Source organism: Sphaeramia orbicularis, chromosome 6 (genome assembly GCF_902148855.1).
Source record: "Sphaeramia orbicularis chromosome 6, fSphaOr1.1, whole genome shotgun sequence".
Classification (NCBI taxonomy): domain Eukaryota; kingdom Metazoa; phylum Chordata; class Actinopteri; order Kurtiformes; family Apogonidae; genus Sphaeramia; species Sphaeramia orbicularis.
This window is the reverse complement of record NC_043962.1, coordinates 2,176,152-2,201,151: the sequence shown is the minus strand read 5'-3', so window position 1 is coordinate 2,201,151 and position 25,000 is coordinate 2,176,152. Positions and strand designations below refer to the sequence as shown.

At 40.7% G+C, this 25,000-nt stretch overlaps 1 protein-coding gene and 1 pseudogene across 1 annotated transcript; one reads left to right on the top strand and one right to left on the bottom strand.

Annotated features, from left to right (window-relative positions):
- LOC115421684 (CCR4-NOT transcription complex subunit 1-like) overlaps nt 1–25,000 on the top strand; it is a 969,367-nt pseudogene that overhangs the window by 859,092 nt on the left and 85,275 nt on the right.
- LOC115421677 (UPF0183 protein C16orf70 homolog) lies at nt 895–19,248 on the bottom strand. Its single transcript, XM_030137682.1, has 15 exons — nt 17,999–19,248; nt 14,912–14,994; nt 11,680–11,763; nt 10,554–10,597; nt 10,295–10,374; nt 9,711–9,805; nt 9,352–9,416; nt 9,005–9,117; nt 7,027–7,160; nt 3,576–3,659; nt 2,503–2,586; nt 2,043–2,086; nt 1,890–1,939; nt 1,181–1,240; nt 895–960 (listed from the first exon to the last, which is right to left on the bottom strand). Exons 1-12 carry the CDS (start codon nt 18,060–18,062, stop codon nt 2,072–2,074), a joined length of 945 nt encoding a protein of 314 aa, XP_029993542.1. The 5' UTR covers nt 18,063–19,248; the 3' UTR covers nt 895–960; nt 1,181–1,240; nt 1,890–1,939; nt 2,043–2,071.

Below are 25,000 nucleotides of genomic sequence, written 5' to 3'. Positions count from 1 at the left end.
CCTGGACTAACGCAGGTCTGGGTCTGGGTCTGGGTTGGTCTCTGTCTGTGGTTTTGCCTTTGACTGTTTTTTTTTTTTTTCTGTTGGATGAGAAGCGTCAAAGCTGGACACGAGTATGTGGTTTCATGGATTAGGTGCAGGTCAGAATGTGGCTCTGGGTTTAGTTGTTGGGTTGGTCAGAGGTCCAGACTCAGGACGGACCAGAACCGACATGGTTCTGCTTTACTGGTTCAATGGGAAACTACTACTGGACTGGGGTCGGCCTTGGCCGGAGGTCCGAGGAGGCACCATAGAGGGTCACGGAGGCAATGTGGTTATCTGCATCACCTGGAGAAGGAAACGCACACAAGGTCAACGGCAACGGAAACATACACAGAAACAACTGCAACAGGACACAAGGTCAGCTGAAACAGCAACGGAAACATTAATAAGAAACAACTGCAGGATGGCAACGGAAACATTCAGAGAAACTGCAGTACAGGCAAACGGACCTGTCTTGGTGGGGGTCTGCGCTCTCCGAGTGCTTTTCTTCTTCATTTAAAATTCCAGACTTTTTCCAAACGGCTGTTTTTCCCAGACCTTGTACTTTTATAGTTTATGTGTTTTTGTGTGATCGTAACGCACATGTGTAAATAATAAACTGATAACTGAGGCAGAACATTGTTAAAATTACACTAGTTTTCTTCAGGACAATCAAGTTGTTCACGTTATTCAGATTTTGAAGGAAACTTTGTAGATGTAAACCTGATCATTATAGAATTTGACTTTTTTTCTGTTATTGTTGGACTGGTTCGGTCCACTGCAGATCAAACTGGGCTGAATGTGGAACTGAACGAACATGAGCTTGACAGAACTGGTGTAAATGTCCAGATAGAAGGAGTTCCCACCTCAAAGATCATCCTCTGCAGTCCGAAGCAGAAGGTGGAGCCGAAGGGGTTGGTGTTATTGGCAGAGGAGGACCTGCAGAAGACATCACATGACCACCGCACTTTACTATTGGACGATTCAAACCAATAAATACAACAACAAACAGACACATGTTCATCTGAAACCGACACGGTTCGACATGATGAACACGACTGTGGAACACTGATGTCATGTGACATGTGACCACGAGCGTAAACAGAGGTTTAACGGAAACTAACGACACAAACGGAGTAAGTAATGTGTGGACGTTTACCTGTGGAGGACGACAGGCTTCTCCATGGGATGGCCCCAGCACCTCCTGAATCTGATCCCACTGAAGAAGCACAGGGACACAAAACAGGGTATAGAATTAGAACAGAATAGAACAGAGCAGAATAGAACACTATTAACACTAAAATACTATGCTACTAAGTTGCTAAATTACAACTAAGAATGAATAAACTATACAAAAAGCCAACTAGGTCAAAGCATTCTAAAGTCCTTAAGGCTGAGAATCCTGCTGATACAGACATGAGCACAGCGCCACCTGGTGATTGTACAACAGTGTGTGGGTTCAGTGTCTGTAGTTTGGATCCTACAGTTAATGTAGTCTTCTCAGTTCCTGTCATGACTGCTCTGTGTGTTTTCGATCCACTGTTACCTGTACGTTCAAATGCACATGTAGAAGTGATAAACTGAGGCTGAATACTGGTTCCCATTCTGAGTATTTTTCTGAACACATTTCAGGTTGTTCGTGGATTTTCAGGTTATTCCCATTTTTGTTTAAGGTTAGTTTGTAAATGTAAACATTTTCATCATGTAATTTAACTTTTGTATTAAAGACAAAGATTTGTATTTGTCTTTTACAGGTTCTTATGCTCATGTTTTAATTGGACCGTATGTGGCCCCTGAACTACACTGAGTTTGACACACACACACACCCCTGGATTTGGCCCCAGTTTCCACAGTGTGTTGTAACTGACCTTACTGTAGGTGGTTAGGATGCAGTCCTCAGTCTGAGCCTCAGAGCCCTCTGAAAAACACACACACACACACACACACACACACACACACACACACACACATTAGACCAAATCCACAGCTGAGCTTCAGAATCCTGTCTGGAACCAACTGACCTTTTTTGATGACTAGTGGAATCTTAAAGTCACATCGATGATATCTGAAAACAAACACGAGAATTACAATCTGAATACTTTATTAAGACCAAGGGAAAATTAGTGTGTTAATATTATTATTATTATTATTATTGTGTGTTTTATTCAAGTAGAATAAAAGTAGGAGGAAAGAAACGATCCCTAAACATTCATACATGTACACATGTATGTATATAACGCTCTAAATATACAAACATACAGCTGTGAATATCTATACATTTATTAAATGTACATATTAAATACTCTATTAAAACACAATTATGACGGTAATTTTGTACATGTACTAGTACTAGTATTAGTATTAGTCCTAGAAACTGAACATGTGCCAGACTTGTAGAGGCTGACCAAACAGATACTGTCCAGTTTTAAATCCATGAATGACAGTAGAAGGTCCGAGCAGGTGCGGTCAGTGTCCACTCACATGTTGAAGTTGTAATGTCCAGGAAAAGTTGGTGTGGAGGACGAACTTTTTAACCAGGTGAGTGGTCGAGTCAAACAGGATGTCCTGAAACACAAGAAAAACAACTGAATCCACAGTCCAACTGACCAGACCACTGACCAGACCACTACTGACCAGACCACTGACCAGACCGCTACTGACCAGACCACTAATGACCAGACAACTGACCAGACCACTAATGACCAAACCACTGACCAGACCACTACTGACGAGACCACTGACCAGACCACTGTAGTCCAAACCAACTGACCAGACCACTGACCAGATGCAGAAGCAGAGGGAAATCCCGCCCCACATACCCAGTCTAGTCCATATCCAATCTGGAGGTGTCCCTAACAAGTCCATGTAGACTATGAGCAGAACCCTGACCCTGTGGACGCAGGGTGGACATGAGCAGAACCCATGTGCAGGGGTTTCCTCTGTTTACGTTCAGCAGCAGTGAATTCTGCTGCACAAAAACTGCACACACATTACAGACACAGAAGACGTATTGAACCAAAGACCCCTGAACCGAAACGCTGAATGAATGAATGATATTTAATCATGATTAATCCAAATTAATCCAGGCCAACCCTGTGATGAATCTGATTCAACCTTTGACCGGTTCCACAGCTCTATATCTCACATCTGTATTTGGCATCTGTTTCCTCCCCTGCTCCTCTTCAGCCAGGCATGAAATAAGTCCGGATTAACTGTCTGGTTACCTCCGCCAAGGAGGTTATGTTTTTACCAGGGTTTGTTTGTTTGTCTGTCTGTTTGTTTGTCTGTCCGTTAGTGTGCAACATAACTCAAAAAGTTATGGACAGATTTGGCTGAAATTTTTCAGGGTTTGTTGGAAATGGGATAAAGAAGAAATGATTAAATTTTGGTGGTGATCGGGGGTGGGGGGGCCCACGGGGGGGGGCCACTGATCAGCCTTGGCGGAGGTCTGCGCTCTCCGAGTGCTTCTAGTTTGACCATGTTCTAACTGAAGCTTAGACATGAAACCCAAAACAGTGAAGACCCCCAAATGGAGCCGAGCTAAGGGTACGCACCACTCCCAGGGTGAAGTAGTTGAAGAAGTAGTCGTTACATTTGGAAGGAACCTGTTTGTGAGGTGACGGAGAGTGGATCTTCATCTGAAAGAAAAGAAAGCACAGGATTAAGCAGAACATACACTAGCACACACCAAGGTTATAATAGTTTTGGATTTTTAATTATAGTTTAGTTTTAATTAGTTTTGACTTTTTTTTCTCTTATTCAGTTAGTTTTAATTAGTTTTTAGAGCAGGTTTGTTAGTTTTTATTAGTTATCGTTTTTTTCTGAATGCTTAGTTTTAGTTTAGTTTAGTTTAGTTTTAGTATTAGTTTTAGTTATTTTATATATTTTATCTTCCTCATCATCCTATTCAAAGAAATTATTGAGGCGCGGATATGGGTTACCCTGGACACTTTATTTGGGGGTCGGGTTAGGGCGGCTCATGGACTGAGCAGAGACACAATGTACCGTACAATGTATAAATTCCCTATAGCAGGTTGAGGGGGGGTGCAATCCATACACGTCACTTACGTGAAACAATGCGAAGATGTGCAAAGCATGAGAGGAGATGCACAAAGCAGCCAGAAGTTAAAGCAGATAGAAACATATATAACCAGCTAACCAGCAGTTAAAGCAGATAGAAACATATATAACCAGCTAACCAGCAGTTAAAGCAGATAGTAACATATATAAACCAGCTAACCAGCAGTTAAAGCAGATAGAAACATATATAAACCAGCTAACCAGCAGTTAAAGCAGATAGAAACATATATAACCAGCTAACCAGCAGTTAAAGCAGATAGAAACATATATAAACCAGCTAACCAGCAGTTAAAGCAGATAGGAACATATTATAAACCAGCTAACCAGCAGTTAAAGCAGATAGAAACATATATAAACCAGCTAACCAGCAGTTAAAGCAGATAGGAACATATTATAAACCAGCAGTTAAAGCAGACAGAAACATATACAAACCACTTATAAACATATATAACCCAGTTCATCAGCAGTAAACCACACCTTAGCAGATTTCTCATCTCTTAATCATCTGCAGTTCCATTATTAGCTAACTTTGCTTCAGTTCAGTTCATCTAGCTGTAGCTGTAACATCAAACGTTTTTTAACATTCTAACAGGTTCCATCCCTCTGTAATTGGATTAGTTTTCCTCCTCCTCTTTTCTCCTCTTCTAAACTGTGCAGTTCAGGGCTTGGAAGGCCTTTTCATGGTGATAAACTCTCCAGTTTTAACCTGGATGCTAGTCCTGTTTGACTCTGTCCTTTAGCTCTGCTCTGTCTGTCACTCACGCGCACACACACGGTACGCCAAAAAAAAAAAAAAAAAAAAAAAAAAAACCTGACCCATGTATCACTAAAGTAAACCCCAGACAGGACTGTGCTGCTGTGTCCCAGCTTTAGTCTGTATGTTCCAGGTAGAGTGGGGACCAGAAGACCACTGGAAACCACCAGTGACCAGACATGACAGACTGTGAAGTGTCGTATGGTGTCACCAGCTCAAACTGCTGGAGCCAAATAAATTAATTTCATATCAATCCGACATTGACAAAGACGAAAACGAAGGGAATTGTATCCATAATTTTTATACGTTTTAGTTAGTTTTGTAAGCTCACAATACAGTTTCAGTTAGTTATCGTTTTTTTCTTTTAATTAGAGTTTTTATTTATTTCAGTTAACGAAAATGTTTTTTCAATTTTAGTTTTCGTCATTTCGTTCGTTTTCGTTAACGATAATAACCTTGGCACACACCAATACTATAGGTCACAGGTGTTAAACATGCGGCCCAGGGGCCGAATTTGGCCCATCAAAGGGTCCAATGTGGCCCCTGGGATGAATCTGGGAAATGTAAAAATTACACTGAAGATATGAACAATCAGTGGTGTCCAAATCATTTCCTCCTCCAGGAGGTATTGTGATCACTTTGCTTTGTGTGTTTGCTTGTGTGTTTGTTTTTTAGCAACTTTAGTGTAAAACTCTTCCACCCATCTTTCCCAAATCTTCCCCACAGATAGGCCTAGGCCCTGGGACCAACCCAGTCCATTTTGGTCCCAGTAGGCCAAAGTTCAAGGTCACAGCAAGGTCACAACATCTACAGTTTTCCATCCGTCATCATTGAGACATTTTCCAAAATTCATCAAAAATTCAAAACGACTCCGATTCTCCTCCAGTTGGATCCACCTGTAGCTTAGAACAATCTCTTGTATCTGGAACTAAATTGTCCACATCCACTGTGGAATGTGGACTCTGTGGACATTTACATTGAACATTGAAAATCCCATTTACCACACATTTAAAATTAGAACTCAACTAATATGAATGAATGAATGAATGAATGAATGAATGTTTATTTCAGTTAAATACAAAATACAAAACACATACATATTAAAAAAAAACAACAAAACAAAACACCTACATATGAAAAAAACAAACAAACAAACATAAAATTAACACATTTTGTAACTGAAAAAGGAAGAAGCTGAAGCCGGAGGCTTATTTCTGCTTCTCCTATTTACATCCTTAGTCCATGTCCACACCTTAAGTTGCAGCAGATAAATACTTTAACTTAAATTATACTACATTCAGTGTAATAAGTTATTTTGTAATCATATTACTTTCATAGCCCTTCATAATTTGACCAATTAAATTCTTTTTGAAACTCAACAGTGAGCTCCACAATTTCACTTCATCCTTCAGTTCGTTCCATAGCTTGACACCAATAATATTGATATGAATTGAATCTAATTGGACAGACACATGACTGGGACCAGATTAAACTTTTTCTGCTGTATGGAACAACCTGGAAACTGTTGAATTTAAACAGAAATAGTCGATCCACACATGCACACTGTTCGGGGGGCTTGGCGGAGGTTTGTGTTCTCTGAACACTTGTTTTAATTCAGGTTCCACATACAGACACATACAGTCCAATTAGATTTGAAGTGGGTCAGAACCAGTAAAATATTATCATAAAAACCTATAAATAATGACAACCCCAAATTTTCTCTTTGTTTTTTTGGTGCAAAAAAGTAAAGTTACATGAAAGTGTTTACATGACCAAACTATACTTTTACAAAAAATGTGAACAACCTGAACAAATATGAACAAACAGAAATGTCTACGAAAAGTAAATGCAATTTGACCACTGTTCTGCCTGTTACTAAATGTTTAGTGCGATTGTAACGCACATGTGTAACGAGGCAGAATATTGTTAAAATTACACTTGTTTTCTTAAGGCAATTCAGGTTGTTCATGTTATTCAGATTTTTAAGGAGGGATCTACAAGATCAGCAAATTAAATAAAGAAAATACAGGATTTACACTGAACCCCCCCCCACAAAATACAGATAATAGATGGTGCTAAATGACTTAGGATAGGTTCAATAGGTGCCCCCAGAGCAGCAGTGTGTGTGTGTGTGTGTGTGTGTGTGTGTGTGTTCAGACTCCAACACTGACCTTGTCCTCTGACTTGTAGAAGACTTTATGTGGTGAACCCAGAGCGCCCAGCACATCCTGACATGAGTCCCCGAAGAAGATGCTCCGCTCTAAGGACCGGACTTTGGCATCAGCCATCACACCAGGGCCACAGCCTGTGGTCACACGCACCACAACAGCAGTACAGTCAACAACAACAACAACAACGACAAGTACACCAGTACAACAACCAGTCGGAGAACAACAGTGAAAATGACCGTGGACGGATGGAAGAAAAGTGTTCTGCATTAGAAAGAAAAACTAACACATTTCTGTGTGATCAGGAAAATGCAAAAGCCTGTACAGATCAGATCAAATCAGATCAGACTTTATTGATCCCACAACGAGGAAATTCAATGTGCATGAATAAAGATAGTGCTAGATAATAATAATAATAATAATAATAATAATAATAATAATAATAATAATGAAAACTCTCCAGAGTATATACATAGATAGAACAGACTATAGCAGGGATTAAAGAAAAAATTTTTCATCTGACTGAAAATTTTCTTCTGGTCAAAATCATTGTCCACTATTAAAAATGATGCAGTACAATACTACTATAGCGTACAAGTTTATAGAGTCAAATTTGGCAATACTGTAAAACCCACTGAATGGGAGAGTGTACAGGTGTAGAAGATTAGTAACATGGAGAGAAAACATGTCAGGAGTGGTATTGGTGGGGGGTCTGGGGGTCCTCCCCCAGAAAATTTTTAAAGCTTCAGGTCAATTTTGGTGCTCTGGTTAATTTAAAGGGTATGAAAACCTGTGAAGCAAGTGAAAATAATAACTACAAGAAAACCTTACTGCAAAAAATGAGTGAGGCTGCTTCATTTTTTTGCACCATGATCTAATTGCAGTTCCATCGTCTCCCTTCTCATCAAGCCACGCCCACCTCCATCTATTTTTCACGCATCTCTCAATAGTTCCCACTTCAGCCCCTTCCTCTACAAACGTGTCCATGATGTCGTATATGCTAGCCAAAATAATCTGTACATCGTCAAACCTGCGTCCACCCCACCCCCCCTCCTCTCCCACCATCATGTTCTCTTTTGATTGGAAGAAATTACGTCAGCTGAAACAGAAATTCTACTCCGTTCCAGATCCTCTCTGAGGGTATTTCAAATACAGTGGCTTTGCAAATACCAAGGCTGTTACTCATTCATTCAGTTTTATCTTCGTACTGTACCGCACAGATAGAAATAAGATGATAAACGGGTCCAAATAAAGCACTTATGCAGTCGGGCGCGTAACCGCGTAAGGCCGCGGCGCGCACAGCCGCACGCACGGGAAGGGCACATACACACAAACACACACACAGACACACACTAGTCATATACCAGCAAGAGGACATAAGCTCTGAACCCAAACATGAAGGTCCATGTAGATCAGTTGTGTCTTCTTCCCTTTTCGCTGTGGTTCTTTCATAATGAAAGCTACTTGTTCGCACTAAACTAAAGTTAGTCTGGAGGCTGAACTTCGGTAAAGCTGAACTTGTCCATGTGTTTCTGAGGCACAGAATGAGCAGCGTTTCCTTCCAAAGAGAAATAGTCATCAGCCTGTCCTCCTGACAGAAAAATAAAGAAGTCATCTTATTATCATCACTGTTAAACCTATCAGCCCCCTGTGCCTGTGTTCAACACCTGCAGACCCAGGACAGCAGACCCAGGACAGGATCACGGTGCCGACTAGACTCCGCGAAACACGTGGGGAAGTTACTTCAATATGACTTTTTCCCCCCTCAATTTTTCCATTTGACGGAAATCCGTCATGGTGACGGAGAACTTTAATCCCAGGACTATAGACTGGTGAAGGTACTGCAGTGTTTTTTTCATTGGTCTGCAGTGGAGGATGAGGAAAACAAGGATGTGTGAGGAGAAATACGGAGTAATTCTGCAGAAATGCTGCTGCTGCAGAGGTGACATGGATTTACTGAGGACATGCACACACAGGTTACCTGCAGTGAGGAGGCGGAGTTTGAGTCCCAGAGGTCCCGCCCAGTCTCTCACCACATCCACGCACTCTGCATAGATGTTACCAAGGAAACAAGCCAACGGCATCACTGGAGCTCTGAGGACACAAAGCACAAGGGTTAGGGTTAGGATACAAAGCACAAGGTCGCATGAACATTCCAGACTGTTTCCAAACGGCTGGTTTTCCCAGACCTTGACTTTATATACTTTTATACTGTATGTACGTTTGTACTTCATGTACTTTTGTACTTCATGTACATGTCTGCGTGTCCCTTCTGACATTCGTGCAGTACAGACCGTCTGCGTGTCCCTTCTAACTCTGTGGATCTACCTTGTTTCTTGCAGGTTGTTGCCGGTGTAGATGTGCATGCGCTTCACCATGGCCCCGTGTGGAATCTGCAGGAAGGACAAAAGCATGGCACAGTTAGGCTAATTTAAGCTACTTTAGCACAGTTAGGCTAATTTAAGATACTCTAGCACAGTTAGGCTAATTTAAGCTACTTTAGCACAGTTCGGCTGCCAAAGCAAACACACAGTGTTTCAGACACACACACACAAACACATGTTGGTAGATGGCAATGTATATTATTATATTTACCCAGTCCAAGGCAGACTCCCCCCTGGACTGTGAAAAAATAACCAGTCAGTTGTTCATGACCATGATGACAAACTAATCAATAATAGTGTCACCTCATATTTTGGAGCTTCATTCCATGAGTCCAGTTGGAAGGAGAACGACAGGCCACGGAAATTCAGATGGAACAACTGCTCTGCTGCATTGTAAACTGAAGGAAACAGGGAAAGAGTCATGAAAAATTACAATGTATACCTTAAATGCACAGCGTGTCATTTATGAAACATGTAAACTGGAAATAGTAGCCAACATTATGTTAATATTAACTAAACTTATGGTAATATTAGCTAAAGTTATGGTAATAGTAGCTGAAATTACATTAATATTAGCTAAAGTTATGGTAATATTTACTAAAGTTATGTTAATATTAGCTAAAATTACGTTAATATTGGCTAAAGTTATGTTAAAATTCAACTTAAACATTAGATAAATCAAATATAATGTTTAGTTAGCAGTTAGCTTCGGCACATAAACCCAGAGAATGCAAGTATCCAAGTCAGTTAGCAGGTACAGAAGGTGTTCCTGTTGGAATTGGACAGATTCTAGCTTTAAACCACATGCAGCACCACTGCCACATATGATCTGCCCCATATATGATCAGATGTAAAAATCCACGTATAGATGGGGTTTGGTAAATTACCTCCAGGGTGTGTCGCTCCAAATGACTGGTCTATCTGTTCGATTGTGGGGACGATGGCCTGAGAGTTGAAATGCACTCCACTGAAATAGAACAGGAATAAACATCCAGTCTGAGCCGAGTGTGTTAGCGTTCAGAAAGCCATGAGCTACATGGATGACCCCCACGCACGCACGCACGCACACACACACACAGTCCATTCTTCCTCCTGGTTCCATTCGGTCTCTCTTCCACAGCTGTGTTCAATATTAAATGTACTCACCAGTATTTCAACTTGACTTTGCTTAGATCGTACACTTCAATGACCTGCCACCAAACAGACGGATGAAAAAGGTGAATATGTACAAACAGACTGTTGGTTTTCTTACAGGTCACAGACTACTGTTATTCTACAGCTGCATTATTCCCACCCCGTCCTACCTGTGGACACACTTACAGAAGGTGGATGGACTGATCTGGAATAGACAGGGGACTGTCTGTACAGTTCAGTATTGATGAAAAAGTATTTGTACAGGGTTTGTGCACATTTTTGAAGGTCCAATTCAAGCACTTTTAAGGGTAATTTTCTAATGTTTTCAGCCCCGCCCCTTATCTCTGGGGTCAAATCCAGATCTATGGATGGATAGATAGATAGATAAATAAATAAATAAATAAATGTGTATTGAGAAAAAGACAAAGGAACCAAAGACGTCATTTGATGCGGAACTTTGAATCCGCGCAAGTCCCACACAGACATATTAAAGGAGTGCACATTGACCCGAAATATGAAATAGCAGCTGATGTAAGGTAAAAAAAAAACAACACCCAATCTGATGTGAACCTGGAAGGACCAGACTGCAGACCCTCTGTCATCAGTCCAGTCCAGTTTGGATCAGTTCAGGTTCAGGTGAAAGACAACAACGAGGAAAGAGATGGAGAGAAGACCAACGGAGTTTACAGACGATGAACTACAGTAGAACTGAACACTGACACCTGATCTGTCTGTCTGTCTGTCTGTCTGTCTATAACAGAGGAACAGAACTCGGCAGTTGGATGTTGAAAGTATGTAAAGTTTCACTTTGATTTCACACCAGCAATAGTTATGGACCACACCCCCACGTATAGAACTGATAACCCTGGTTCTGCTGGTTAGGGTTAGGGTTCTCAGTGGGTCTTACTGGTTCTGCTGGTTAGGGTTAGGGTTATCAGTGGGTCTTACTGGTTCTGTTGGATGTGCTCAGTGTCCACTTGGATGAAAAACTCTTTTCTAATCTTAGCTCCTTGTGTCAGACTCAGACCCTGACATTATTAAACAAACTCAAACCCATGTGTCACTAGTTTTATCTGTGCTTGTTCCTTTGACGTCAGACACAAGTTCCAGCTCCTTTATAAAGAACATTTAAAATCACCTTGAGTCTTTGATTAGTGGCGTCGAACAGCAGTTTAATCCCATCCTGAGTCAAGCTGAGTATGAGGTCATGGCTGAGCGGAGTCTGCAGGAAGAGAACACACACATAATAAAAGAAAAAAAGAGAGAACACACAAACATAAAAAAAAGAAAAAAAGAGAGAACACACACACACACTGCTGTCATCCTTCTAGAGTTAATGATTCAAACTGTTCTGAAGGGCTTTAACACCAGTTCACAGAACACTATCATCTCCATTTGGCATTTGAACTACAACTACATTCTACTCTAACTCTATTTGACATTAATTACTGACATGGATGTAGGGATGCACCGATCCAATACCAGTATTGGGCATCGGTTCTGATACTCTGTGTGTGTACTTGTACTCGTGAAAGATATCCGATACAACTGCACCGATCCCACTTACGGCCGTGTGACATTCCCAGTTCAGTGCAGCAGGTACGAGGAGGAGGAATAATGTGTGCGAGTGTGAAGAGTGTGGAGATGGAACCAAAGAAATGAGGGTGATCAAAGTAAGGCTGACTGACAGTAACGTTACAGACACACACAGATACAGACGCAGCCTTCTGTCCATCCTCTGCGTACATTCCATCTGTTTTCCAGGTGATGGAGGATGAGTACCCAGACAGAGAATACCAGCAGAACCGTGGAGATAGAGGATCTGTTCACAGAGCCACTGTGGGAGTTAGAGAAAAATCAGACCAATGGCCCTGTATCTTAGCGGCCAAATTTAAAACTTTGGGAAATGCATCCAGATGCCTTTTATTCTCACCCAGTTCTGTGTATTTATTCTATTACAGAAATAATCCATGTTTTGCTCATATTCCAATCAGATCTGTAAAAAATTCAAATTCCAACTTGATATCATTGATACTGATTTATTGGATCAATCCACTTCCTATCTCTTAGAATGGGAACATTTTGCAAAGTGGCACCAAATCCAGAATCAGATCTGGATGGAAATAATGTCAATCCCTTGAGTTGATATCATCATACAGAAGCTGTAGACCAGGGGTGTCCAAACTTTTTTTAAAGAGGGCCAGATCTGATAATGTGGAGATTGCCAGGGGCCAGTGGTCCCTTCGGACGTTTTTTAAACAGTAAAAATTACATATAAATGTGCTGTTCTACTTTTATTTTCATTGTCACAATATAATTTTTTTAAATGGCAATGTAACCAAATCTAAGCCACTCAGGTGTGAACAAATTAAAAAAAATAAAAAAATAAAAAAATAACAGTTCTGCCTTCCTTTCACATCTGGAGTCAGATAACATAGAACAAACTGTGTGGAGTATCTTAAACTTCCAAAAAGTTGATACAAATCTGAACCCCACATTCATTTAAAACATGACTTATATGAGTAATCATTACTCATATATTACTCAGTAATGCAAAGTCTGTTAACGTTTAAGATGAAAACATATGACTCTTACTCTTGTCTTTCACAAAATCATTCAGAAAGTAATATTTTGTGTCACATCTACAAGTACATAACACCAGCAGTTAGAGGCAACTAACCTGGCAACTTGGTAGCCTGCCTTGGTGGTGAATTCATTGAATTCCCAGGTTCACATGAAGAGTCACTGTTGTGAGTTTAAAGCAGCTGGAATGTGCTTCACTTTTTCGGAGTGCTCACTCCCTGCTAGCTTGTTGTATGCGTTAGCATGTTTTGTCTGCTAGTGTGTCTTTACATTGAATTCCTTAAACAAGGCAACAATCTCTCGACAAATTAGGCAAACACAATCACCTTGATTTTCAGTGAAAAAAAATTGTAATTCCCATCTCTCCTGGAAGCGGCGGCCCTCACTGTCAACTTTCCTTTTTTTATTTACAGGCGCCGTGGTTAGAAATTAGCGAAAATGGTTCACGGCAAGGTCACAGAGCCCGATAGAGTTAGAGTGGTGCTGCCACCATGAGGTGAAAGGAGGAACTGCATTTTGAACCTTTTATGATTCATGTACTCGGATCAACAGTCCAAGCGGGCCATAAATAATACATTATAAAACTGAAGCTGTGGGCCGTATAAAATCTGACCGCGGGCCGTGATTGGCCCCCGGGCCGGACTTTGGACATGCCTGCTGTAGACCAAGTTTGAAGGCAATCGGAGTTGTAGTTTCGGAGAAGAAGACGATTGAAAGTTTTGTAACAGACAACAGATGCCGCATGACGACAGTAGCTAACAGCCTGCAAGCCAATAAACTAAAAACTACTGACACATTTAGGACAACTACCCAGGGCTGGGCCAGTTTCCATCCTACAGATAATACTATGGGGGTACGGAGCGGTACCAGCGGAAGTGCAAACCAGACTTCTGGCTCATTTGTCTTTTCTCTTCCTGCTGAAGCTAAACTTTTAAACCTTACCAGAGAAAACGCTGCAACATTAGTATCACAGTAGTGTTCCCTCTGTCGTCTACAGGTTTGTTATTACTGACTTTCTTCTTCTCATTAAACTTTCCTCTTCTTCGTGGTATTTGTCCAGTATGGTTAATTCAGAGCGGCGCCCCCTGGTGGATTAATGGACAAACGCTCATTCCAACACATTAAATGTCAGTAGCAGCACTTTGTTCCAGTCAGACTAATGACAACGACAATAAAGCACACTTACAAAAGGAATGAACAACTAGAATGGGATTATAAAGGACTAGTATCGGTACTCGGTATCGGCAAGTACTCAAATGGAAGTACTTGTAGCCGTACTCGGTTGGTGCATCCCTACATGTATTAGTATTAGTGGTTCAGATGTTCTTAAATGGTTCACATCAGTCCATATTTGGGTCTTTATGGGTTCAAATCCAGCACAGTTTCATCTGGTGTTGGTCAAGTCCACATAAACTCAGGCTATGTTTCAGAACAGCCCCCCCCCGACCCCCCACCTCTGTTTAGGACATATTCCTTCTTTGTCCTGTATTTCCTGTGTATGTGGAAGAGAACATCTACAGTTCCATGAGTGTGTGTTTGTTTTTTATCCTCACATGAACATAACACATGAGCTCACATACGTCCACCCTTTGGCTTCTTATCAGTTTCCATTTGCACATATTCAGATGGACACACTGCTCCTGTCAGTCTATCTGCATTTACCCACACATTTGGTAATCCTCTGAATATTTGCAGGTTGCATAATAACTGTACTGTAGATTTCAGTCCAATGGGATTCAAATGGACAAACAGAAGCTGAAGCAGCTGTGGACGCTCGGTCCTCTTACCTGTTCACTGTAGAGCACCTGCACATTTTTGATGATGCGGCAGTGTTTCTGCAGAATGGAGATGGCCTGGGCCAATGGCATCCCTATAAACACACACACACACACACACACACAGCTTTACTTCCCCTGAACTCCTCATAGTAAACAAACATTATGGATCTGCATGAACAACAAAGATCACATGAAAAACTCTCTTCAGTCGATAACATTTGTTCCTTGGACTTCAGCTGGATAATAATAATAATACTAATACTACTACGACTAATAATAATAATAAAATAATAATAATATGATAATAATGATAATAATGATGATGATGATGATGATAACAACAACTAGAAGCACTCGGAGAGCGCAGACCTCCGCCAAGGCTGATCAGTGCCCCCCCGTGGGCCCCCCCCCCCCCCCAATCACCACCAAAATTTAATCATTTCTTCCTTATCCCATTTCCAACAAACCCTGAAAATTTCATCCAAATCTGTCCGTAACTTTTTGAGTTATGTTGTACACTAACGGACAGACAAACAAACAAACAAACCCTGGCAAAAACATAACCTCCTTGGCGGAGGTAATAATAATAATAATAATAATAATAATAATAATAATCGATTAGATTTCTATAGTGCTTTTCAACACACCCAAAGCGCTGTTGGGTGTTTGACTCATAATGTTTGATTTTTCAGGTTTAACCACTAAGGTCCCTAAGAGCAGATTACTTTTACTTCATCACCACAGGTTTTCATTATTGGTTCTTTTAGGTGTATTTCAGGTGCACTGACTTTAATTCCAATAGTACCATTTTATATACACACATGTGTATATATGTGTGTATATATATATACAGCATGGGGAAGCAAAATTTACAATATTTTGAGGCAGGGATTGAAAGACAGTGTATGACCAATTAGTTTATTGAAAGTCATGAGAATTTATTTGCCACAAGAAAATGTCCATAATAGAAAATGTTTTTATTCTATGTGTCCTCCTTCTTTCTCAATAACTGCCTTCACACGCTTCCTGAAACTTGCGCAAGTGTTCCTCAAATATTGGGGTGACAACTTCTCCCATTCTTCTTTAACAGTATCTTCCAGACTTTCTGGTAATAGTTTTGCTCATAGTCATTCTCTTCTTTCCATTATAAACAGTCTTTATGGACACTCCAACTATTTTTGAAATCTCCTTTGGTGTGACGAGTGCATTCAGCAAATCACACACTCTTTGACGTTTGCTTTCCTGATTACTCATATGGGCAAAAGTTTCTGAAAAGGTATGGATAATAGTGTTAGGTATGATTATGACATCAGTATATGTTTGGGTTCAAAACAACTGACGTAGTGTCTGCTGAGAAAAAACAACTAAATGTTCATTGTACATTTTGCTTCCCCACCCTGTGTGTGTGTATATATATATATATATATATATATATATATATATATGTACTGTCTTTATGAGCTGAATACTAATAGACTATTTCACCTGTGTCCTCATCTGAAAACAGGGCTTTACCAATATCTCTTCTCTCTCCAGAAGATGTACTCGAACTGCTCCAGTATGTGAGGAGGGCGTGTGTTGGACTCATTTATTCTGCTGATGAACACAACATGGATATACCCTATCTACGCTATAATCAAATATGAAACTAACATTTACAGCTTCAACTCCAGACCCTGGGATTCCCTTCTAGCAGGAGCCACAGGGTTTCTATTCGTCTGAAAATGGACTAATGTCTTCAATAAGCACGCAGCATTCACACTGAATCAACTCATTTCCAAATACTCTGATAATACAGATCAAAAAACATGCAAAAACAACACCTGATCCACCCTAGGAGAACCTACCAAGAACCCAGGTGTCCTCTGGTCGACCTTTTCTAGATCTCACAGGTTTACTTTGTTGTTTGGTGAGTTTCATTACAGATTAAATTTAATCAGAGCATACGGTCAGATAGACGGAACCTGTACAGCAGGAGTCTCAAACTCATTTTCTTTCAGGTTCCACATTCAGCCCAATTTGATCTGCAGTGGGCCGGATCAGCAAAATAATAACAGAATAACCTATAAATAATGACAATTCAGAATTTTCCTCTTTGTTTTAGTGCAAAAAAAAACAACAACAATTAAATGATGAAAATACTTACTTTTGTAAACTATCCAAACAAAAAAGTTGTGAATAACCTGAAAAAAACGAAATTTCTTAAGAAAAATAAGTGCAATTTTTATCAATATTCTGCCTCAACTTATCATTTTTACATGTGCATTATGGATTGGATCTGCAAAGACACTAAATGCGGAAAAATTATTAATATTGTGCTTAATTTTCTGTGGACATTTCAGGTTGTTCATATTTGCTCAGGTTATTCACATTTTATTGTTTCAGGATAGTTTGTAAATGTAAATATTTTTATAATTTAATGTTATTTTTTGCACTAAAACAAAGACAAACACTTGAAGTTATCATTATTAACGCATCAAACCGAGAAGAAAATTTTTTTAAAAATCATTTTTTTTGTCGATTATTCTGCTGTTATTATTTGACTGTCGATCATATTGGTCTGTATGTGGAACCGACACTAAAATGAGTTCCACAGCCTTGACTGTGGCATTTTTTAGAGCTGCAACCGATTAATCGACTCAAAGTGATCCAAAAAAATCATTCAACCACAGTTCTCCTGAATCAAAGTTTTGTTTCCTTCATTTCTCTGCTGTTAAACATTGGTTCCACTGTTGTGTTTCACACAGACGCTTATTGTGACGCACAAAGAAGCTCCAATTCAGGAAAACTGCAACAGAATATTTCCCTTCAATCAATTTGAGTCGATTAATCGAATCAGGACTTTCTGCAATGACTTCAAGCACCTAATCGATTAATCGTTTCAGATGTAGAATTTTTACACTTTGTAAATTCATCCCATGGGCCGGATTGGAACCTTTGGTGGGGCCGCATTTGGCCCTCGGGCCGCATGTTTGAGACCCCTGCTGTATAGGTTTCCTTCTGTTAAATCATAGCAGAATATGCACCAGTGCTCTGTATGCATACATGCATGGGTCTGTTATTGAACTGAAATGAATGTATAGGTGTCATACGTACCTAAGGAGAATTCCCATTGCTCATTTCCTAGTGATCTCTCAGGCACCACTTCCAGATCCAGCATTGGCAAGTAGTGGGGGGGGGCAGCTCAGCTCGGCTCAGCTCAGCTCAGGACACACTGGGACCCTCTGAGGGACCCTTTAGTCTGGATGTCTTCTCCCAATCACAGCAGTGTGACCAGTTTCAGATGTGTGCTTTAATTCATACCTGTGGGCCTTTGGACTGGTGGTCTGAGGTCATGAACATCCAACAGCGGCTGCACCGGGGGCTCACAGGAAACATAGAAACGGTACCGACGCAGAGGACGGATGAGTCTAAACACACTAGAATCCACACCACGACCCTTTAAGGCGGACCCTTTAAGGTGGACTAAGATACACAGTTTTAAAAGAAGCCGTTCCTCCTAAAATGCGAACAGCTTGAACACACGCAAATTACGCAACCTGTCAGCAAACACAGAAGGCCAGCTGTCCGGGAATCTACTGCTGATTAGGCTAATTTACAATTAAAGAAATGAGTCCGATCATTAAATACACAGAGGTGCATTTACGGACAGACAGACAAACAGATGTCAGAAGAAAACCACTGAACGTCAACTTCGTGCTCGACAGTGTTGAAAACAGGAGCGGAACAAAGAGCAGAGGCCGATGTCAAACATGTACAGAGGCAGGACAACAGCTGCTCCACATCCGCCTTCTGCCGCCCTTATCTGTCTTTGTTTGTTTTTATCTGTCAGTGTCGGGCGGTTACGAAAGCATCAAAGCTGGACAACAACAACAACACAGTTTGTCTGCGCTAGGAGCTAACGTTAGCACGGCAGCTAGCATCCCTCTGCGCAAGTCCATACGAATGAACTAGACCCACAAATAAAGAAAGTACAGGGAAAAAACAAACAACTGAACACCAATAAACTAATATTACGGTTCCGACTGGCACGACATGAACAAAGAGAGCGCGTTAAGCCGTCGGTTGTCTGTCTGTCTGTCTGTGTGTGTGTGTGTGTGTGTCGGTCTGTCTTCCTTTACTGCTAGCTCTTCTGCCGCTACTGCGCAAATTCAAAGTCCTCGCGAGGAGACACTTCCCTTTTTTTACACTTGTACCGTTCCTCCGGTAAATGCCCACCGAGTCCCTTTAATGGGGTTGAACGTGTCTTCACTGTCAGAGGCAGATAAGAGCAACACAGTGTCCAAACAACAGCAACTTCAGGCATCAACAACAGCCAGCGGGATCAGCTGATAATTCTTCTTCCGGTGTTCGACGCACGTCCCTCAGTTAACGTGATGACGAAGAGGTCAGCTGACTCAGTTCGATTTAAACGCGAGTTCAATTTCATAACGTTGATATTAAAACTCTATATAACACAAAATACATTAATACGTTAAAAAAACAGAAGAAGAAAAAAAAGAACCTCTGAACATCGATAACTCACGACAACGAACCCACGGATAACTTCCGGTATCGGCCCTTCACAATAAAAGCAAAATATGCACCGAGTGAGGAGAAAAAACACGCAAAAATAAATAAACGGTTAATAAATAGATGTTATTTAAAAAAAAAACAAAAAAAAAACAACTTTATATGTAATAATAATAATAATAATAATAATAATAATAATAATAATAATAATAATAACAACGAATAGGAACCATTACAAATAAGCAAAACGTTGCTTTATTTGTTGTTTAATTTGGTTATAAAACCGGAAGTCTTTTTTTCTGATTTGAGATTTACACTTTACAGGGTGAAGTCAGGGATTAATAAGGTCCTTTTAAGTCAGCAATCATATTACTGGACTGTTACTACAAATATCTTTTACATTAAACGATCATGTTTGATTTGTGTAAAATGAAGAGAGTGGACAAATTATTATTATTATTATTATTGTTGTTGTTGTTGTTATTATTATTAATAATATATATACATTTAGACTTTTATGTTTTTGGTCTGTTACTTTTGAGTGTGTTTAGTTGGTTTGTTCCTTTGGGGGTGGGAGGAGAGCACAAAGGAGAAATGCAAAAAGTAAGACCCAGTGTCACTATGTTTGTGCTGTATCTGGATGATTTTCTTTTGTGAAATAAAAAGATATTTAGGAAAAAAAAAAAAAAGAGGGTGGACAAAGCACAGATTTAATACATGACTAAAGCCATGAGGCAGCCAATCAAGAGTCCTGCAGCCACAGCAATACACCTGTAACACCACTACTAACACAAACACGGGTTTATGAGGGCTTCGGCGACTATGTGATGCATTCAGAAAAACATCAGACATTATACTGACAACACTAACACAAACCTGTGCGCTCTGACCTTTGATCTTCTATACAGGGTGGGGAAGCAAAATGTACAATGAACATTTAGTTGTTTTTTCTCAGCAGACACTACGTCAGTTGTTTTGAAACCAAACATATATTGATGTCATAATCATACCTAACACTATTATCCATACCTTTTCAGAAACTTTTGCCCATATGAGTAATCAGGAAAGCAAACGTCAAAGAGTGTGTGATTTGCTGAATGCACTCGTCACACCAAAGGAGATTTCAAAAATAGTTGGAGTGTCCATAAAGACTGTTTATAATGGAAAGAAGAGAATGACTATGAGCAAAACTATTACCAGAAAGTCTGGAAGATACTATTAAAGAAGAATGGGAGAAGTTGTCACCCCAATATTTGAGGAACACTTGCGCAAGTTTCAGGAAGCGTGTGAAGGCAGTTATTGAGGAAGAAGGAGGACACATAGAATAAAAACATTTTCTATTATGGACATTTTCTTGTGGCAAATAAATTCTCATGACTTTCAATAAACTAATTGGTCATACACTGTCTTTCAATCCCTGCCTCAAAATATTGTACATTTTGCTTCCCCACCCTGTGTGTGTGTGTGTGTGTGTGTATATATATATATATATATATATATATATATATATATATATATATATATATGTATATATATATATATATATATATATATATATATATATATATATATATATATATATATATATATATATATATATGTTTTATTTTATTTTATTTATTTTTTTGTACCCTGAGCATGCTGATTTGGCTGTAGATGCAGGAGTTAACATTGTGAGTTTCTAAATGCTGCTGCTGCTTCTGCCGTCACAGTTCACACAGTATTCATCCTCCCTAAAATATTCTGTATAGAACATAACCTCTGCAGAGCTGTCCACATGGAATCCTGTCATCAAGCTTATATCTTACTACTTTCATCGACATTTTTCATTTTTTTTATTTTAATTTTAACTGACATTAGGCACAACAACATTTCTTTGCTCCAAAACATCTTATAAAATGTTACAAACAAATGGCTTCAACAGACAGAAAAAAACATGTAGTTATCTTGTAAAGCTCTTTAAATTCTTAGTACATCAGACTGAAAAGAAAGTACACAAAGGTTTTTTTCGTGGTTATAATAGAATAAAACTGTTGAGTGCACAGAATGTAAAACACGCTAGAAAATGAAATGAGCTTCTAGTTGCAAAAATAAAAAAAACATTTATGTCACCGGGGCTCCAGTAAATCCACATTCAATGACCAAAACCAGGAAGTGGATTAAAAAAAGTAAAAATAATGTTGTTGTTGTTGATGTTGTAATTATTATTATTATTATTATTATCATTATTATTATTATTATTATTATTATTATATTAATAATAATAATAATAATAATAATAATAATAATAATAATAATAATAATAAGAGCATGTTAACAAATGAAAAACTAAAGCCACAAAAGTCTTTCAACACTCCCAATTTCTGGAGACATTTTGCAGCTTGACATAAAATATCACTTCTATGACTAGTTTTGTAACGAAGCTGAAAGAAAATGAATATTTAGAGATGAGAAGGTCATAGAAAAAGTAAACATGATGACTTTCACACAAACAATAAGAAAAGAAGCAAACATTAGACGAGTGCAGGAACAGGACCAAGCTGAAAACACATGTTCAGGCCTCAGTGACCACCAGGATCTACCGGACCCATAAGAGGATCAGCAGAACCAATGAGTACTGACTGGTTGTGTTGAACTGATCTATTCTTCCTTATCAGACCTCTGTACTGACCCACTCAGTCTGTTTTTAAATCCTCTCTTGGTTTTTAACTCTTTTATGGTTTTACAATAACTTGGATGGTTTTTCTTCCTTCTTTTCTGTGTTTTCTCAGTTTTTCTGTCTGAACTGTTGGTTTTTAAATAATAAATAAAGGTGACTTGACCCTTCACTGCACATGTGATACAGATGGAGTGGACGATGGAACCCCAAGGGGGAGGACAAAAGGAGGACAAAAACAGGAGGACAAAAAGAGGAGGACAGAAGGAGGACAAAAGGAGGACCAAAACAGGAGGGGCCCCTGAATCTGTCCTTTCCACAGGGGTGTCCACCTCCGGTCCTCGGGGGCTGGAGGTGGACCCCCCTGGACATCAGAGCTTCACTGCTTTGACCTGCTACTGTTGGACTGAAGGTGCAAATGAAGAACTTCAGCTGGAACCACCCAGGGGGTCCACAACACGGGGTTAGGGGGTTAGAGTTAGAGGGTTGGGGGGTTGGGGTTCCCCAGCCCAGCCGTCCAGAGTCCTCCCATCATAAACAGATGCCACAGTGAGCACTGATCAACAGAAGCAGCTGTTTGAGTTTCATGCATCAAAGAAACAAAGTGTTGAAGAGGAGCCCAAGTCCTGGAAACCCAAAGGGTTAGGGGGTTAGGGGGTTAAGGGGTTAAGGGGTTAAGGGGTTAGGGGGTTAGGGGGTTAGGGGGTTAAGGGGTTAGCGGTAGGGGGTTAGGGGTAGACAAAATGTTGAAGTGGTGTGAAACCCCTGGAAACCCAAAGGCCGCTCCACTGGATCCATTTACAGATTTCCAGATGACCTCCAGAGCCAATGGGAGTGTTCCTGGTCCTGACTCCAGGTTGGTGTTTCTGCATAATAATATCTAGAGTCAGCTGGACATTTAGGACATGTCCCCAGAGGACGTTTAGGACATGTCACCAGAGGGACGGACTGACTAATAATTAAAGGTAGATTACAGCAAACACTTTCAAACCTGACTCCATTTCCTCTGGATGCTCCTCTAACACCCCCACCCCCCCGGGCCCTTTTTATTCCTTCCCTCCCTTTCCAGCAAAGTGAACTTTGGTCTCAGAAAACAGCAGGTTTAGAGTTAAGGTTAGTTAAACAGGGTTAGGGTCAGGGTTAGTTAAACAGGGGTAGGGTTGGTTAAATAAGGGCATGTTCACTAATGTTAAGGTCAACACTGAACACAGATGCACAAACATTGGACTTTTGATGCATATTCTTGTGGTTCTGTCGACCCAAACACCCGGACCATGACCCTAACCCTAAACCCTAACCCTAACCCCAGAGCCAAACTATCCTCTGTCTTTCTGTCTGTTCTACTCTAGTTATTAACCTACGATGCATCTGACTGTATTTGAAACCATTGACCGTATAGAAAATAGACTATGGCCACGTTAGACCTGGACTGGAGCAACTGGAGCAACTGCAGCAATTGGAGCAACTGGAGATTGACCAATGACTGTGAAAGCTCCGTATCAAATGGATGGAGAGCCCCTTCGTCCTGTTCATTTAAATGGGTTCAGATCTGGTCTAGTGGGTCTGTTTTCCTTTAAATGGGTTCAGATCTGGTCTAGTGGGTCTGTTTTCCTTTAAATGGGTTCAGATCTGGTCTAGTGGGTCTGTTTTCCTTTAAATGGGTTCAGATCTGGTCTAGTGGGTCTGTTTTCCTTTAAATGGGTTCAGTTCTGGTCTAGTGGGTCTGTTTTCCTTTAAATGGGTTCAGTTCTGGTCTAGTGGGTCTGTTTTCCTTTAAATGGGTTCAGTTCTGGTCTAGTGGGTCTGTTTTCCTTTAAATGGGTTCAGATCCGGTCTAGTGGGTCTGTTGTCCTTTCAATCCTGCTCTTGTACAGTTTGGTTCACTTTCAATTCAATCAGTTCAGACATTTTATTTCCTTTGACATTCAAATATACCTGAAAAATGTGGAGCATGTGAAAATGGTGATAAAAGTGAAGGTGAACAGTTGGTCTAGAGTTTGGGTTTATGGTTGACATGTGTCCAGCTGTGAGTGGATGTCCAGCTCCGGGTCCGTCTGTCCCCTCGGTCTGGGATCGTCCTCAGCGCATCTTATGTTCGACGTCAGCGTTGGCCATGTTTGAGCCAGGGCTGGGGTCCTGCTGTCGTCTGGACTGAGGAGACACAGGGATGGAAGGATGAAAAGGAGGAGGAGGGGAGGAGGAGGGGAGGAGGAGGGGAGGGGGTGTAGAAAACAGAGAGAGAGAGAGAGACAGACAGACAGAGAGGACACATTAAGTATAGATGTCCACGTATGAGCACTTCCATGATGGAACATGAGTCAAAGGTGCAGATGTTTTCATCACCAACATGAAATGGAACAATGGCCCAGAACCCACAGGAGAACAGAGCCCACCTCATAAAGAACCACTCAACTCTCCTGTCGTCAGCTGGGGCTCAGGGTTCAGGGTTCAGGGTTCAGGGTTCAGGGTACAGGGTTCAGGGTATAGGGTACAGGGTACAGGGTACAGGGTTCAGGGTTCAGGGTAAAGGGTACAGGGTTCAGGGTTCAGGGTTCAGGGTACAGGGTTCAGGGTAAAGGGTACAGGGTTCAGGGTACAGGGTACAGGGTACAGAGTACAGGGTACAGGGTTCAGGGTTCAGGGTAAAGGGTACAGGGTTCAGGGTACAGGGTACAGGGTTCAGGGTTCAGGGTTCAGGGTAAAGGGTACAGGGTACAGAGTACAGGGTACAGGGTACAGGGTACAGGGTTCAGGGTACAGGGTACAGGGTTCAGGGTACAGGGTTCAGGGTAAAGGGTACAGGGTTCAGGGTAAAGGGTACAGGGTACAGGGTACAGGGTTCAGGGTTCAGGGTACAGAGTACAGGGTAAAGGGTACAGGGTTCAGGGTACAGGGTTCAGGGTAAAGGGTACAGGGTTCAGGGTACAGGG

Excerpts from the sequence above, each read along its gene's own strand:
- LOC115421677 (XM_030137682.1), bottom strand. The coding sequence starts at position 18,062 with ATGCTGGATCTGGAAGTGGTGCCTGAGAGATCACTAGGAAATGAGCAA. Across the intron at positions 9,417-9,710 it reads ATGAAGCTCCAAAATATGAG|ATTCCACACGGGGCCATGGT; the intron begins GTGACACTATTA and ends TCCTTCCTGCAG. Across the intron at positions 3,660-7,026 it reads TCTACAAGTCAGAGGACAAG|ATGAAGATCCACTCTCCGTC; the intron begins GTCAGTGTTGGA and ends CTTTTCTTTCAG.